General features: G+C 40.1%; 1 protein-coding gene across 1 annotated transcript in view; it reads right to left on the bottom strand.

Annotated features, from left to right (window-relative positions):
* Nucleotides 1-17,446, bottom strand: part of CUL4B (cullin 4B) — a 3,236,793-nt gene extending 3,219,347 nt beyond the window's left edge. Inside the window, exon 1 of the mRNA XM_044057336.1 lies at nucleotides 16,709-17,446. Within this exon, the coding sequence (XP_043913271.1) occupies nucleotides 16,709-17,117 (409 nt within the window). The 5' untranslated portion in view covers nucleotides 17,118-17,446. The remainder of the gene's footprint in view (nucleotides 1-16,708) is intronic.
* Nucleotides 17,447-18,890: the final 1,444 nt, after the last annotated feature.

Here is an 18,890-nt window from a genome sequence, read left to right as displayed (position 1 = left end):
ATCAGACCCAGTAACTTACTCCTGTCTAACGAAATCTGAGGAGTAAATACATGCTTAGTTTTCCGTTTCATTTTAATAGGAAAAAATGGGACCAACAGTGTTATTAATGGCAGCAGCAGCTTCCTCAGGGATGGTCAAAACATTCTGACAAAACAGGGAGGCCATCCCTGTTCCCTCTCCCAGGACAAACAAGAATGACTCCTCCCTTTCCCACTGAAGGGATCCCCACAGTTGTAGAAGATATGGCTAGCCACCATCCAAAGTGTCTGTAGGTGCTACAGTAGAGGAATCCAAAGTAAAACATGAGTGGTCTGAGTTACAACTAATGGCCACAGCAGAGTCACCCACCTGCGGCTATGGCAAACAACTAGCCTGCTGTGATGGCAAAAGCTCTTTGCTTAACATTTACTTTTTGTGGCTGGAAGACCAAGAGATTGTTCCACGGTCAAGCTATAAATGGGGTCTCTTTTCTGGTGAAAACAAGCAGCAAATGCCAGTAGAAGTTTTTAAAAGTCACTTTTTTTAGACAAACACAGTAAAAAGCACTTTAAAAACACCATGCCAGCCCCACAGAGTAAAATAAGTGCAATTTCTCCACAGAAAAAAAAAGACTTTTGGTTACTTTAAACAAATTTTAAACTGTGAGGAAAAAGACCACTCTCATTTAAAAGTACAGTAGAGTCTCGTGACAGTCTGTTACAAAAATGAATGGAAGCGTCTTTCCCTGAAGGGAACTTATCTGTCCAGCAAACAACAACACAAGTCAACAGTCAAGCCTCAAATGCATCAGAGAAGTGTACTCTTCGGTGGTAGGAAAGCTCTGAAAGGCCCAACAACCAAACTTCTCTTTTAATCAGCTCAGCTTAAGCTGCCTGACAGTTTGGGCTTGTGGAAGGTGTCCTGAAATGTTAGAAGCTGTCCAGCTGTTATATCCTTGGCAGGGTATAACCCACACAGCTAAAGCGACTGCAGCAGTAATCAATATGATGAACATAATGCTCCTACAATAACAAAATAGTCTGGAAATAAAACAGGCATAATGGTAAGCTTGACTTAGGCTGGCCTTCACTGTCACCTTTGGCAAAAAAAAAAAGATCTGGTTTTAAGTGCTATTTTGTTTCTGAAAACACTAAACAAGGCATTTAAAAGTTTACCCGCACTTCAGAAATTATCCTAGCAGAATTAATATCAAACAGAAACAAAGTCTTTCCAGATATGCACTTCAAGTCTACAGAATAAGCAGATTTGAAAATAATTTTTTTATTTTATTTTTTTTCATTGTGAAGCATAAGTACCACAAGGTGGTAGGGTTGACATGAAAAGTTCCTTGTAAGAGGGCTTTACAGTCCCAGACCACTAATAAAGCAAGAGGAGAAGATTCTAGCCCAGAATGAAAAACAGCAGATAACAGCCAAATGAAGCTTAATAGAAAAATAACTCAGGCCAGAAACAAAATAAAAATCCATAGGATAGTCAACAACCAAAAGGATAAGAATTGAAAATGCAATCCTTTGAAGAAAGTTTCATCAGAGCAAATGGAGGAGATCAAGGGGGCTTTATGAAGAGGGGCATCCTTGAGTTGATACCCCTCCCCACCTCAAGAACAAAAAAAAAAAAAAGTCTTGCATTTGATGACAGCCAGTTATGCAGAAAGGTTGTACTGCATTTTCCCCCACAAAAAATAAGAATGTGGGTATAACATTGTTTGGTGTTGTACCTTTTAGCCTGTTTACTTCTCTCCAGAATGGTTTAGAATTATTAATTTGTGCAAGGGACTGACAGCCAATTTGCTGAGCAGTGACAGAGTTTTCTACTAGATAGTTGGCCTTCCCCGGAACGTAACTGGGACATTCACAGAAGTTCCTCACTATAAGAATACAGGGTGCAAGTAACATGTCCTGTGCAGACCATCTCAAGGCCCTATCCATGTATTCTGTCTCCTACAGGATATTGAGAGAAGACTTATGCCTGGCATACAAGGCATTGCCAGACCCCACTCTGATGGACCTCCTGCATATCCACCAAAATAAACAGCCCCAGAATTACCCGTTATAAAGACTTAAACCCTGCCTATGATATAAATAGGACCTGCTGGAGAGACAGGTATGTATCCCAGAGACTATCCTGTCTCTGGAACAGGCACTCCATCCATGTGAAACAGGGTTCTTTTCTAACCAAATTCAAGTGTAACTTGGACAATTGTATGGGGAACAGGAAATTCATTCCTGGTTTGGCACCTATGCTTCTAATGGGCACAGGCAACTTATAAATGGTTCACCTCCTAGGCCACTGTTTGTAAATGTTTAATCTCCAAAACCCCTACTTACACTTATCAAGGGTCAAGATTTGGGATAAATGGCTATGCCTAAAAAGGCCCTTGTGGTCATTATCCTAGTAAACACTTAAGAACACATGAATCTATGAGCCAATGAGAAAGTAGCTGGACTGAATGGTAACTACCAGACTCTCACGGCCTCTTGACACAGTGGAGAAGATCACGTTCCCATATATGCTTGCTCAAAACACCATAAAATAGCATGGTGTCCCAAGTGTACGACTACCACTAATTGAGAGAGTTAAAAAAGTTGTGAGGGTAAGTAGGATGTCTTACAATCCCAATCAAATAAAGATGCAGCTCTTTAGACATCCAGGCACTTTGAAATATCTGCCCATTTTAGTGCCCCTCAACCATGGGCAGACCCATTTGGGGTGACCAACATGTGTGAAATCTATAGGTAGAAAGGGTTCTCTCTTGAAATAACTCCCTAATTAACAACTCTAAAGAGTTCTGGAGAAAGGCAGACCACCTAAAAAGTGCAACTCCAAACAATACTATACCCACATTCTCCCCCACAGATTTCCTCTCAGAATTCAGCAACCGTCCTACAACTCATTCCAACCCACTAACCACCACCACATTCCTCTATTCCACTTTAAGCATAGATCACCATCAAACACATACAGTCAGTTCTTGAACAATTAAAAATGGATAGTTCCCTGCTACAGATGGACTCCATCCCTAGTAACTCATCTACAGCTCCTATGCAACATTACAATGTCTGCCTACCACAACACACTATGCCAGATAAAGAAAATAACTACAGCAAACCAATTCCAAAAACATCCAAGCTTTTCCAAACTCACCACTTACAAAACAATACCCACCTTCTCCATACAATTACAACCTTTTGTCTAACAAATATGAATTCTTGTCAAGCAGCAGTACACTAACAGCTCTGCAGACTCTTGCAGATGAAATTCTAATTAAGGGTGGACAAGGGGCAGCTTACAGGAGTTATTGTTATTGATCTTACCAAAACAGTCAGTCAGTCTCATACTATCATACTACCTATTTTATACTGCCATTAGCCCTGATGCTCTACCACTGTTCCCAAACTCTCTCAATTCCCTTCTTCCATGTCAAGATGCTATCCTCGGTCTCACTCCTAGCCAACATGAAAGAATGTGTTCCACAAGGACAGATTCTAAAAAATACACCACTTTTTCAGTCTACATCAACAAACTAAAAAAACAAAAAAGATTGCTATCACCATGAAACGAACACCACGCTAGACTACCGGAAAATATTAATCTTGCTTATTTTCCGTACATCATTCTGGTACCTCGGCTTATCGCCTTCAAGGAATAATTCAAATACAAAATACATCTCCTTTTATAGACCAGTGCCTGAAAGCATTTAATCAATTAACACATAAATTGCTCCTTATTTTAAAGTGGCACCACTTCCTATAAATACCTATTCATTTTCTGCATGCAAAATGGTTAGGGACACTTCAATATGACTTCATTACCAACGTGTAAATACATAAACACAACTTTTTATCATAAACCCTACCTTTCAGAAATGTTGTCTTGAGAAAATAATTGACATTCACAATACCTTGAAAAGATACATTTTAAATGGGAGCGTGCTACTCAACTAGATAAACTTGGAATATAGGTTCATAGGTTGGTAATGGGCTATCTGCCCAAAGGCATATATTAGCCCAGCCACATTGTGTGGTATTCACCGCCCCTTTAGTAGTTCCCTAGACCCTTGTACTAGCAGCTAGTACCCTTGGCCCCTATCTAGTAGTGCTGTTGGTATGATCCCCGGTATGAACTTTCTGTTACCCATCCACTCATCAAGGTTCCTCTTGAAGAGTGATAGTGAGGGGCTCTGCCTTATGTAGATCAGGACCCTGTTCCATAGTAAGAGAAGTCTCTGAAAAGGGAATCTATCCCTCCAGCATGTTCTATTCATTGTTGTGTTGAGGTTTATATCCCTAGAGTGTGTAGCTCGAGTAGATTTGGTTTTGCTAAGATGGAGCATGTTCAACAATTCTGGGTTGGACATGGCTCTGTACGTTAGACAGAGATCGCCTCAGAGAAAGCGGTATGCAACAGAGAACAGTCTTAGCTTTTTCAATCGTGCTGCATAGGGCAACTGTTTGAGGCCAGTAATCCGTTAGGTACCTCTGGTCTCTCTAGCTGCTGGAAATGTCTAGCCAGGTACATTCCAATTGGTGCACTGTACTCAATAATGGGTCTGATGAGGGGAGGGGCACCATTACATCCTTAGATCTTGATGCGAACACTTTCGTGATCAGATGGGTCACATAGAAGGATTTTCTAACCACTTTGGCAACATGGTTATCAAAGGAAAGCTGACTATCTACTTGGGTCCCTAGATCCCTTATTTCTTCTTCAGATTTCAGGGGATTACCTCCTATGTTGCAGTTTGCAGGTACTCTGTTTTTTCCAAAGGGGATTACTACGCATTTTTTTGCATTTAGCTTGAGACCATGGCTTTGACACCATGCATCAGTCTCATTTAGGCCCTTCTGGAGGATCTCCATGTCGGCTGGAGACTCTATTATAGCACCCAGTTTGCAGTCGTCTGCAAACTTAGTCAGCCACAGCCCTTCCGTGCTTGCCTGTACTTCTGAGAAGTATATGCCAAACAGGAGGAGCCCCAGGACAGAGCCCTGAGGCACACCACTCGTTACTGGTCTGGATTCGGACAAAGATCCCGCTACTCTTACTTTAAGGGATCTGTCCGAGAGCCAGTTTGCGATCCATCTTGTGATGTAAGGGTTTATGCCCAGGCTGGTGAGCTTATCAATAATACCTGAATGGGGAATGGTGTCAAATGCTTTAGCAAGGTCAAGGTAAGCCGTGTGTACCTCCTTTCCCTTGTCTATAGCCTGAGTAACTGCCTCAAAGAAATCCACCAGGTTTAGGAGGCATGATCTGCCCTTGACGAAACCGAACTGTGTGGGGTCCAGCGACTGGAGGTTCCCAATCTCTCCATTTATGAGTTCCATAATGATTTGCTCCATAGCCTTACAGATCAGACTGATAAGGCTTATTGGTCGGTAGTTCCCAGGGTCAGTTGTGGCCTCACCATTGTGTAGCGGGACCACTGTTGCCATGCGCCATTCTATGGGCACATATCCTGTGGAGAGGCTGAGACTGAACAGGGTATTAAGATGCGGGGTCAATTCCTTTGGAGCTCGCGTACGACACAGCCTGGGACACCATCTGGTCCCATGGAGGCAGTGTTTTTAGCTTTAGATAGAGCCTTGTTAACCAACGTATTAGTAATAATTGGACTTGCACAATCCCCTGGAATGGTAATAGGCCCTGTAGGTGGGGGGGGGGGGAATTTGCACTGAACCTGTCAGCCAAGATGTTGGCAATGTCAGAAGGGTCAGTTTATTTTGTTCCATTTTGTACTAGCTCAGAACAGACCTGAGCATTGCCATTTAGGTTTTTGATGTAGCCATAGAAGGCCTTATGGTTATCCTTGGCAACTTTCTTTTCAAAATTAGCTTTAGTTGACTTGATGAGGGCCCTCAATTTCTTACTAATGCTGATCAGAGATGATTTTTCTACTTGAGATTTGGCCTTTTTTTGTATAAATCTCCTCCTTTTACTGTAAAGTTTGCTTATGGCCAGGGTCCACCAGACTGGTTTCTTCTTGCTTGAGGAAGGAGTCTTGGTTTTATTTGGGATAGCACGGTCCATGCAATCCTGAAGATGCATATAGAGTGCCTTGGTGTAGGATTCCGCATCCTGGATATCATTATCCTTCTGCAAGGGAATAGTGAAGCTTTCCACTTCGGATGCAAGTAGTTTGAAGTTTGCTTTGGAAAGGTTTCTGACTATGGTTTCTTTGACTGGGGGAGGTGAAGATGTCCAGGGTTATCAGTTTGTGGTCGGATCTGACCAAGGAGGGAGTGATAACGGATGTGGTACAATGGGCGCCCATATTTGTGATGATCAAATCCAATATGTTGTCCCCTCTAGTGGGGGAACATACTAGTTGTTCAAGGGCATTTGAATTTATAAATTCTATGAATCGCTGAGCATAGGAGTTGGAACATTGGTAGTTCGCCCAGTTTATACCAGAGTAGTTGAAATCACCCAAGATTATGGTGTTGTGTATGACCTTTAGATTTTCCAATGTCTCAAGGAATGCAGAGTGAGCATCTTGGGACATGGTGGGTGATCTATAACCGGCTACGACTTGAAATGTGGTTTTGCCTGCTGATAGTTGCGCGTGGATGATCTCTGGGGCATCATGCTGTGCTACTAACCTGGAGATATGGGTATCCTTGATGAATATGGATACACCTCTGCCCTTTGTACTGCGATCCGGTAACTGAGGCCGGAAGGTATGATATGAATTGTAACCTGGCAGTGCTGGGGTGCTCTCTTGAGCCTTGAACCAGGTTTCCGTCACTGCACAAACATCGATTTTCTCCATGCTGAGGAGAGCCTCGAGTGTGTGCATTTTGAGGTTGAGACTTCTGGCATTGAGTAGCATTACCCTTAGTTTTTGGTTACCTGTGCTGGTTATGGAGGTTGGTTCATCCTTTGAGCCTTGCCTAAAAAAGGCACTATGAGGACGGCAAGCGCCTTGGCCAGTATTCGAAAACCTAGGGGTGACAGGTGCAACCCATATATAGAGTTAAACCAGTGTGAATATGACTGTAACACAATTATCTTCATTTAATTCCATATTGCATTCGTTAATGTTTGTTGGATGCCATATTCATATTATATATAAACATTACACACAATTGATTATGAAACATTTTCAAACCAACTATGAAATTTTATATTCTCCCTTATTCATTACATATTACAGTCTAAATTCATGCCTTTAGGGTACAATGTACCATAATTTAAAATTCTGCATTCTAACTTATTACGTTCTCCTCTAAATTTCCAAAGTTAACAATCGGGTTGTGCCAACACACTACAGAATAACCCTCCCACCTGATCCATTGTATTTTAACATGAAGGAGGCTGCCACTGGGCTTTCCAAGTTATTTTTTCTTGTATCCCCTAGGTGCTCTAAAATACGCACTTTAACCTTTCTAGTTGTTTGCCCAATATACCAAGTATCATTACAGTTGCATCCTATGATATAGAACACCCCGTATGAATTGCAGTCATTAACTCTCTCTAGCGAAATATGTCTTTCCATTGATTTTCAGGCCATGCATATTTTTAACCTTCTCACCTACATTACATTTACCACACCTGAATGTGCCAACCCTTTTGCAATCTGTATTGTTTTGAATCTTTTTGTTAACAAGCTCCTTTAAATTATTATACCTACTGTACAAAAATGTCACGTCTTGGAAACAAGGACCCTACCATAGCATCTTCAATCACCACGTTCCATACCTGCCTTACAATTATTTCCAATAATGGACAAAAATTAGAGAACTTAGCGATGAAAAATAATCTTTCTTCCTCTTGTACTATTTGTCCTTCCTCTCTCCCTGAATTCCAACCATATCTTTTTGTGTGTGACCCACTTCCCTTCGGGCCATCCACAAAGCATCCTCTGAGTACCCTCTGCTGGCTAATCTTTCATGGGTTTCACTAAGAAAAACCTCCCTAAATTGCCTTTCAGAAGTGTTAGCAAAAATTCTTTTAAATTCCCCAAAAGGCAATGCCTTTAATAAATGTGGAGGATGCATGCTCTCTGCGTACAGGAAATTGTTAACGGACGTTGGCTTTCGATATGGTCTGTGCTGTACTTTACCTTGATCATTCACATAAAATTCAACATCTAGGTATGTTATGCTCCTACTTTTACACTCCCAAGTGAATTTTAAACCATAATAATTCTCATTCAACTGTTTCATAAATCTAACAAATCTGGGTTGATCCCCTCTACACACGAAGATGAGATCATCTATGTACCTCTTGTAATAGATAATAGGATGAATAAAATATTCATTCACATACATGAATGTCTTCTCAAATTCGCCCATGAATGTCTTCTCAAATTCGCCCATATATATGGGGGCATAAGTACGTGCAAACGCTGTGCCCATGGCTGTCCCCTTACACTGAAGAAAAAAATAATTTTTCCACTTGAAATAATTATGTGTTAAACTAAATTCAAGCAGGGACAACAAAAGGAAGTTTGGGGGCCTTCCCCCATCACCACCTTAGCCATTGCTTCCAAGCCCCATCTTTTCTCAATGTTCATAAAAGCAGATACGTCAATGATCGCCCAAAAATAATCTGGGTTCCATTCCAAATTGCGTTAGCTCTTTACATACTTGACCCGTGTTCCTAATGTGAGATGGAACTCTGTTCCAATGGTCTTTAAAATGATGATCCAAAAATAAAATTAACTTTTTCCACACAAGAACCTATGCTGGAAATAATGGGTCTACCTGGCGGGGTTTTTAAACCTTTATGGATCTTGGGAATTGCATACAAGTAGGGAATCCCTGGGCTCTTTTACTACAAGTTTTCGAACATCTTTAGGTCCCAAGAAACTCAACCTCTCTCCCCTGTCTAATATCTCACACAAATCTTCATTGAAACAAACCAAGGTACCAGAATGATGTATGGAGAATAAACAAGATTAATATTTTCCAGTAGTCTAGCGTGGTGTTCGTTTCATGGTGATAGCAATCTTGTGTTTTTTTTAAGTTATAGCGGTGTGATTCTAGTGTTCGTGTAACACATTGACAAACTACATTTAGATCCCTCACCTCCCACTCTTGCTATAAGCTGACAGCATGTGTTACTAAAGCAACTGCAACATGATTTCCTCTTTCTAATCTGCTTATCAATAAAAACTGCTGCCTAACTCATCCAAAACAAAAACTATGCTTTTCAGAGCCAAACAAACTGAGCAAATTCACAACTTTATTTCAAACTCTCAACCACAACATTACTATATAAAACAACTCATTTAAATGTCTAGGTCTCTGGATCATAGGACGTTACTAGGCTATTGGCCCTGAGGCCCTTACAAGCACAGCCAAGAATTTAGCAAGTCAACACCCAAAGCCTCTGTCCAGCAGGGACACGGGTGGAATCCCAGGGGTGTATTTTCTGTTTCCCATCCAGTTATCCAGGTTGCACTTGAAAAGGGACAATCAGGTACTCTGCTTGATGTGGAGAGAGTCTATTCCACAGATGGGGGGAGTCTCTGGGACACAAATCTGTCCCACCAACAAGTCCTATTGATGTCACAGACCAGGTTGAGGTAGCGCGTGTGGGTTACTCGAGTGGAGCTTGACATGCAGATATGCAGTAGTCCCATCAAAGCAGGGTCTGAGATTGCTTTGTATACCAGACAGAGGTCACCTCTGAGGAGTCTGCATGAAACTGAGTAGAGGGACGGGGCATTTAGCCTGTATAGGGTAGATGTCTGAGGCCTTGGATTCTACTGGTGAGGAACCTCTGTGGTCTCTCCAGCTGCTGCATGTGTTTTGCGATGTACATGCCGAAGGGGGCATTGTACTCAATAATTGGCCTTATAAGGGAAGAACACGGTGATGGATAAACCCATTCCTTTGCCTTTATTCTCCACCTAGGCAGCACAAGAAAGATCAACCCACTTTTGTTCTGGGCCAGTAAGATTTCTCCCTTCCTCTCAAAGACAGTCTGGGTAAAAATAGGAAAAAGCATCCTACCCACCCAACTAGAATATGGCCTTCTATTAACAACATATGCCTCAGAGAGAAGATCAGTGTCCATTCACTCACTCACCAACAGAAACTGCAGAGTCATCACAATGTCACAAAAGCAAGGCCACCACTGAAAACACTAAGACAGAAGAAACACACACACACGTCAAACAAAGGGATGATCTACTACTATGCTAACAACTTCCCAAACTCTTGTGCAGTCACACCCTCACTCCCCTAGCAGCCAAACTAATAAGAGAAAAAATCAACCCTACAACCTCAGAAATTTTGACCACTCATTACCTTCATTGCAGGTCTCCAAAACAAAATTCCAATGTACAGATTGCTGCTTCTCGATACTAGGCCCTAAAGTCTATGAATCTGCCCCCCCAAATCTTAAAGAAATATCTTCCTACTCAAATGTCAATGCAAAATAAAAGAGGCATCTCCAAAAAAAATGGCAATATGTCAGCTCCACACCTCCAACCACATAACATAATTCCACAATACCTCTTACTCTGCCATCTTTACAATTCAAATTAATACAGAACTGTACATAAACCAGTATATGGACAACTTAGGTGTAAATTACATATCTCCACATGCATACACATATATTACATAAATGAATATAGACGCGCGCGCACACGAGTGTTGAAACAACCACCAAATGCAACTTGCAAGCCTTGGAACTTTTGATGCAGTAGGAGACTGAATCTTGACAAGGATTCATGACCGATGCTACTACCCTCCTCCAAGAGACAGACCATGGCCTCCTGGCGGGCACCAGGAACCTTTGTTTTGGGTATGTAACCTTAAAGGAAACTGGCCAACTTTGGGAACTTTGTTCCAGCAGTCTTTTGTTGAGGTTTTCATTGTGTGCCGTACCAAAACTGTGTAATGTGCTTGCTCCTCTGTGCTAAGGAATATGAATGGTGTGGAGAGTGGAATTTCTCTCTCACACCCACGATGGTACTCTCCCAACTCTTCTATACTAGAGTTACTGGTCTCCTTCCCAAAAATGTAGGAAACTAAGAAAGTAGAGGCTAGGAAGGTTGCTTTGGAATTCCCAACAAAGTTCACAAGTTTAAAGCACAAAATGTCAGCAGATATCAAAACTGGATCTCACAACTCTAGAAGCGCTCCATGGCACTTGTATGTGGCATGCACAGTAAAGCTGCTCATGATGGTGGCAGTTATATCCTAGGACAATAATTTCCTTAGAGGACTTATACTTCATCCCTTCATGCATACAATGCACTCGACTGGCTAAATTGAATGGAAAATATGCTACATGCGTACTGTAATTTAGCACAAAAACTATATATGCATAAATAAAATCCAAATCCAAATAACCTTTTCAAACCTGCTCATAGTGCTACATTCTTAATCTAGAAGACTGACTGCTGGGCTCTGTGGTATGAAAGACTTTTCAGGAAGGATCTAGACAGCCCCACTACCTGGGAGGCAAACATATATGGTTGGTTTTCTTGGGAAAAGAAGCCACTTTAGTTGTGTTTGCCAAGCAATTTTGACGGTAACTTTTAGATGACAAATAGGGAAAGAATAACTCCGGAACTGTAAGAACATGCAGGTTTTGTGAAGTCTATTTTGCACAGAGGGAAAGGGGTCACTGGGCCAACAAGCTACCTCATCAGTTCTAGGCATTCCCCAAATATAAGGTCATTCAGGACAAGGTGTCTAGTGAAATTCGTTCCCATTCAAGTTCTTATCAGATGAAAATTTCAGATGCTTAATTCTCTCAAGAGCTTTAGAGGACCTCTCGGGTGGGGGAGGGACATGGAGAGGTACGGACTTCATTCACAAGGCCTAAGGACTTTTGTCAGTGGCTAAACGGGTCTGAATGTCCACAGTCAAAGGCAGACACCTGGTGTTTGTAGAGGTGCCAGCATATCAGAGAGTACCACAAAACACCACACCTTGGTATACTTGGTATATGGAAGCTGCAATCTCAGAGTTAGCTTTGTTATCTGGGAATATATGTTACAGGTAAAGGTATTTTACTGTCTCAGCTGGAACATGGTTGCCCTCTAACTGCAGCCACCTCTAAATGAAATGCGTCCACCATTCAATCCATCTGAAAACATCATGTGCAGATGCATCACTCTCTCTCCAAGAAATGAACACTACTGCAAAACCATTCAAAAGGCTAAATAGCTGCATGTGAAACAACATGTGGACTTTCTACTCACCTTTAAAATGAAGAATGAGACCTTCCCCAGAGTACTCAAAGATGCATTAACATAAAACCTTAGAAATCTTAACCACTCAGCCTTCTCTTCCAACCGCCCCCAAAACTAGGCTTCCCCACACAGGCTATGCTTTCAGTCATTTGATCATACACACATTATAGGTGTGCTTAGTTTGGGACCATCGATACATATATAATCTGTACAATGTCATTTATCTGTTGCCTTTATACCATCAGCTATCTCCAATATTCACGTTGTATGTAACATTGTGTATATATAATTTTTTTTGCCAATGTGTATATTAAGTAATGTATCCATTAAGTTTAGCCCATGCTGAAACTGAAATAAGTTCACTTGGATCAGTGTTCTAACCTGGTAAACAAATTCAAAATAAAAAGTATATAAAATAAAATATCTACATCAGCACCAATGCCAGAAAGGTCTCTTTTTTGCTCAAGAATTCTGGACAACACCAAAAATAATGAGGGGGCAAAGGCCCACAATCAGGGACAACTTTAAATATTACTCAAATTCAACTTAAGTGAACAGAACAACAGTTTTGTATCAACATGTACTTCCTGAACAATCTGAAGTATAAAACTGTAATGCCTGGCACTACCGACTAGCTATAACACTCAATAATTTACCAGAAAAAAATCAAATTTTTTTTTATAAGGGACAGGACAAAAAACATAAACCAAAATCAGAACAGTTGAGAAGTATGATGGGTACAAAGACGAAACATATGCTGACAAAGTTTGGTAATTCTATCAAAAAAAAAAAAAAAAAAGACTGCAATGGATAAAATTCTTTCAACGAGTCAATTCTGTTACTACAAATTTATTAAATTTCATAGCAGATTATCTGCCCTTCTTGAACTACTTCAAGATTCCACTTTGCCTACTCAAACCAATTTTAAAACTTCATTGTATTATTACAGAGCTAACTTCTTCTACACTTAAAAAAGAAAATGTCCTGACACCTACTAGGCTTACACTAGCAATATTTGAACTACATTTCATTCCTCTCTACTGCCACAGCTGGAATGCTGTCCAGGCAGCCACTACTCTGAGCACTTCAAAGAAACACCCTTTAACTCATTAGGGTTCACAACAGCCAAGTACTACAAATTACAGCTGCTAGTGGAAAAGTGGCACCTTTCCAGCACTAAGTATTATCAGCGCAGTGGTGCAACAGGTAGCACACTTGCCTTTAGTGCTGAAGGCTGCAAGTACTATTTCCACACCACGGAGATCAATTGGTGACACTGCAGTGCAGTATTAGGGCAGTGCTGCACTCATAAGTGTGTTAGTCTTCAGATAAGATGTTAAACCGAGGTCCCATCTGCTTGAGTTGGTTGCAGCTCAGGTAAATGTAAGAGATCCCATGTAACCATTCAAAGAGAATAGGGAAGGTTCCCTGATGGCCTGGCCAAAATTTCCCCAAGTAGTATCAATACCATCTTGAGTCTCCCCTGAAAAAGAGGCTACTAGCCTACTGTAACTATCCCAGTCAACAAAGAATAAACAAACACCAACTTTTATTAAGAAGCATGTTATGTAACTAAAAAAGTTTAAATGACAAAAACAGTGGATCTACAAAACATTCCTGTGTGTCCTACAGACCACAAAATAATCACTGAATGAACAATGTTTATCCCTACTCACTAAAAACACTCTTTAAACGTTTAACAGTTATGCTACTGACTTGTTTACCAGCCACCACAACCTCAAAGGAAATGAAAATCTAAGAAGAATTTCTTATGTCACAAAATAAAAAAAAATTCTTGGAAGACAAAAAGTACCATCGAGGACTACTTCCAAGAATCAAACATGGATCAGTTCACACATACTGCATCAATGACCCATGGACCACAGATAAGTTCTGTATCAACACTTTTTAAATTACATACATCTCAAAAATTACAGTAAGTTCTTATATCCTGCAGCAGTATTTTTGTTCACTTTAACACTTAAAACCTAAAAATCCAAAGCACCACCGTTCTTAATTTTCCTAACCTCATCAATAATCGTGTACGCAATGTGAAACGCCTTTGATTAAATTAATCCCCTGACAAGTGGCTGTTAATAAGATGCTTACTAAAGTCAAAAGTGTCCACTGTTCAAGTCCTTCCACCTCCATCTGCCTACTGTACAAATCTGAGCAAGCCACTTACCCAGAGAATGGGTCACTCCTGAAAAAAAAACGGCACACTTTGTCCAATGGACTTACCTTCTCCAAAAGCACTATGCTAATCTGATTTCTACAATTCTGTAAATGTTTAGGGACATTTAAAGTTCCCAAACAAAATGCCATCCTACTAATAGCCTTCTTATACCCTCTCCAGTAAATGATACTCAATAATGCTCATGTTCTGCTGTTTACATTCTAAAGGTCATTAAGTGATCGTCATAATCCACATGGAATAATCTTTTAATGCATGACATATTCAGTTTGAGTATAGAGTTCTTCAGAAAGAATGAGAACGGTCTATGTAGTCTAGCAATCTGTTGTAGTGAATCCCTGAAAATATCCCACAGACACTTTGTATAACTTATATTTAATGAGAAGTTACCGGATAACCCAAATTCCAATATTTTCCAGAAACTGCAATTTTTCAGACAAACTTTCCAAGAGGAAGTACATCTTGCATCCAGTCTAACTTGAGTACCATCTATCTGGCACCTTATGTCTTACCCTTCCTCCAAAGCAGGAGGTCTTCTCTCACTACCCTAATCTACCTTCATTTTGTCCCTACCAGCTCCATACTAACATACTCCTCTTACTTAAGAGACCATTTTCTCTACATGTTCCCTTCCAATTTATTTCCCTAAACATGTTCAAAATTAAAATATAGAATTCCAAATGCATCACCACCAAAGTCCTGGAAAGTAGAATTATGACTTTAGTAGCTCTACAGTTCATTCTGTCATCACTGGAAAAAAAAGTCAGTCATTACTTATGGTTGCTTTCTTAATCTATGGAAAATTAAAAATGTATTTGAGGTGAGAAAATAATTTTTCCATATGTAGCTGCCAGTACATTTTCTGCAGTTTATTTCAGAATTAATGCAATCAATTGGCTTAATTTTCCACTTGCCTATAACAGTTTACTCTGCATGATTCACCAGACTCTCCTCTCAAACACTCTCTACATTCCCCACAGATGTGCTAATCTGGGTGATGACCACAAAAATGAAAAACATTCTCCACAGATGTGCTAATCTGGGTGATGACCACAAAAATGAAAAACATTCTCAACCCAGTCATATTTGCCTGCTGGCAGTACCATGCAACTGCCATTCATGTGGAATTTTTTTGTCCTGTTTTCTGATGTTTGATGACAAGCATTACCCGTTCTGTATTTGTGCAACTATCCATAAGTGTACCCCGTAAAATAAAAATTAACTTTATTCTCTTTATTCCTTGTCTCTCAATACCACAACTTTTTTAACATTTTTTCCATCATAATTTGAATCTGCGTTTATTAACTAACTAACAAACAGTTGATTAATATTATTTTACACTGCTTAACTATGAGTGATAGAGCTTTTTTCACTTGGACTCCACAACACACAGCACTGCCAAGCTGGACATTCACAGTCATCAAATATAAATGAACAGATAAACCCTCAATCCAGTACCTCAGCGTTACTAGATCCCTTCTTAAAACTCTCTCCACTACGTTGCCACACCAGACAATGTGGTATTATTAATGAATAAATCAATCACATTTTTAATTCCATGAGGTATGCCACTGGTCATCTTCCTCCCCTTCTCCAGTATTGGTTTCCTTCAGAATAATCTGTCCCTGATCTGATGTGGGATTATTTGAAAGTTTTCCTAAATCAAATGCGCTGGCCTCTTCTACACTATTAATATTACTCAATTACCAAACTAAAAAACAAATCTGACACATTAAGCCTTCCACAACTTCAGCAGCCAATTTATCAGCATGCTTCTACGTCACCCTTACAGGTCTACAGTTTTCTAAATTGTTTTCAACCCTTACTTTAAAGCATCAGTAATTCCTTTCACCACTTCTCTGGTACCGCTCACGTCTCAGGAAAGCTTTCTGCAGTCTAATTAATGATACACCCACTACACTTAACAGTTCTAACTTTCTAGACAGTACATCACTTGGTCCCTAGGCAATAACCCTTGCTAATCCCACCAATCATTTTTTCCAAGTCCACTCAATCATCTCACCATTCTGACAAACTTCCCATTTATATAACCGATAAATATATCACATAAAATCAAGTTCACTTTCAGACACTATAATCAAAACAAGTCACCAAGTTATATTTCAGATAAACTTTCCAGTGTCAATGCCACTCCAACCATTTGACCTGTGCTAAAAGAATGCAGTCCCAAACAACTTTTTTCTTTGTATGTTTCAGACTAACAAAGTACAGTGTCACACGTCTAATGAAAACAAAGAAACAGTTATCACAGTTTTGCTACACCTGCATGACTGATCGTCAATGAGAAAAAAACATCATACTCAGTATATTTCAGATAACTCTACTAAAGGTACCTTTTAGATTCTTAATAACCAACTTCTTGGCAGATCCAGGTTTACTATTAGCGAAGCTAGATGCTGTTGATGTTTTTGTAAGTCCATTAGCATGATGTCCACCGGCAACAGTAGACATGAAAAGATTTTTACTCCTACTCTGCTGTGAAGAGGATTCCTCAGCCATCTTCACATCCAGCCCTATAAAATCCAGAGAGTCTTCAAACCTGAGTCTTTTCTGGATGTGATTAGAGGTGCTCGAGGAAGAGGAGGAGGAGGAGCAGGACGATGAAGTTTTGGGAGAAGAAATCGGATCAAAATCGTCCTTTTCTGTATTGTTCAACTTTCTCTTTTTTGATGTGTTACCATCAGCAGCTTGTCTGACCTCCTGAGCTGGGGGATTTGGGGAAGATAAACCTGTCGGAAACATGAAAACACAACACGAAAAAGTCCTATAAATTCTAATTAAATGTATATTCTCTGTTTACTTATAGCTTTTCCTGTTACTCTTAGCTAAACGAGCACAAGCGGTTTGAGCAGCAGCCTGGACGAGTATCTTGTTATTGTCAGTGGACAAGCACAAAATGGCTTAACTTCCTCCCTCAAAGCATCCTGGGAGAGACGGGGAAAGATAAACTCTGCAACAGAGACTTAAAGAAATTGATTCATTATCTTTGTCTTAAGAGCCAGTAGTCTCTCTAACTTGTATTGTTTTCCTCAGAAAGTTTTCAGGATGGAAAAATATAGCTGAATGCCAAAGCGTGACCTTGCCGGAAGTACTTGTGGTACTTCTCTTGCTATTGGAGTGCAGTATATTCTTCGGCTCGAGTCAGAAAGCTGCGGAAGAGTGAGAATTTGTTGAATGTTTTGGTTGTTTTCATCTGGTGCTTTAGTGGCTTGTTATCAATTGGATACTGACTGGAGTTTTCTTTTGGACGTGCTTTGACTTCGAAGATGTTTCAAGAAGGAGTGTTGCCTGACCTCGTTGTTCAGGGTGTTCTGTGTTATAAATGTTAAGAATGTTTTATTATTTATTTTCGGGGGTATTAAAATGCTTTGGCAAAATGGCTGTAGGATTATTTTTGTGTGCGTTTGCCGCAAAAAGGTTGAATACATTTTAGCCTAGTTCTGATTATTGTGATTCTGGGTGGCTTTAATTAATCATGTGAAATTATTAGTATGTAGTTAGGGAGTAGTGCATATTTTTACTGGTAAAATTGATTGTAGTCTAGCAGGTACTGTTCTTGAGGTTTGTTGTCTTAGTGTTCGTGGGCGTACGAAGCCCATTAACAGACAGGAGATAGCAGCCCCCCTTCATTATTTTAAGTTATGCTCCAGTATATCTATTTGAAATGTGTCCCCCCTCAGTTCATCTTTAAAGTTGCCACTTTGTCCTAAGATGGACATTGCGGAAACTTGAGATTTTTTCAGGACAAGCCGTACTTGTAGTTAGTGCAAAGTACAAAACGTAATCTCTTGTGAAAATAAAAGCTTATTCTTACAGCACTTGAGTTGTTTATGCTGTTTTAACATGTTTGGGTTTTTCATATTCTAAAAACGAATTCGTGAGCTCATCAGGCTAAATGGTCTTTCTGTGGTTGTTAATCGTGCAACGTTCTGAGAGCCAAGCTAACGCGCTGGAAAGTATGGTGTTCTGCTTCAGATTTCACGAGGTGGTTATCAAGTCATTTCATATAAACAAGATAAACAGTATAAATAAATATATAAATAAAATCTGCCAAAATAGGGGTTTGATTTTTGCCGAGATTGCCGTGTTTCTGTACGTGTGTGGTCTAATTCTGATGACGACTGTAACGTTCAGTAAAATTTCCCGAGAGTGAAAACTTCATAATCTGTATTTTTGGACTGACTGTTTCTTAGTGGAGTGCGTAAAAGTAGAGAGTGAGTTCGGATGTCGTCTGTTTCATTAATAGAAGGAAACATGGAAGTTTTCTCTCTCCAGCAAGCGCTGTTAGTGTTACCATAGCCGGCTGTAGGCACCAGCGAACCCTGCGGTCGCTGGGGGCCCCCAACCACTGCAAGTTATCTTATCTTGATATTTTGTAACATGTCTGTCAAAACAACAAAAGCTAGTACATGAATCTTGCATTTTTAATAAACCAGGTGGGTAATAACTCTTATTTATATCTCCTTTAAAATTCAAAGATACCACTGGTTATGGTGACAGTGTTTTATCAAGCAA

Source organism: Protopterus annectens, chromosome 15.part0, assembly GCF_019279795.1.
Source record: "Protopterus annectens isolate FY-2018-M chromosome 15.part0, PAN1.0, whole genome shotgun sequence".
NCBI lineage: Eukaryota > Metazoa > Chordata > Ceratodontiformes > Protopteridae > Protopterus > Protopterus annectens.
This window is presented reverse-complemented; position numbering and strand designations above follow the sequence as displayed.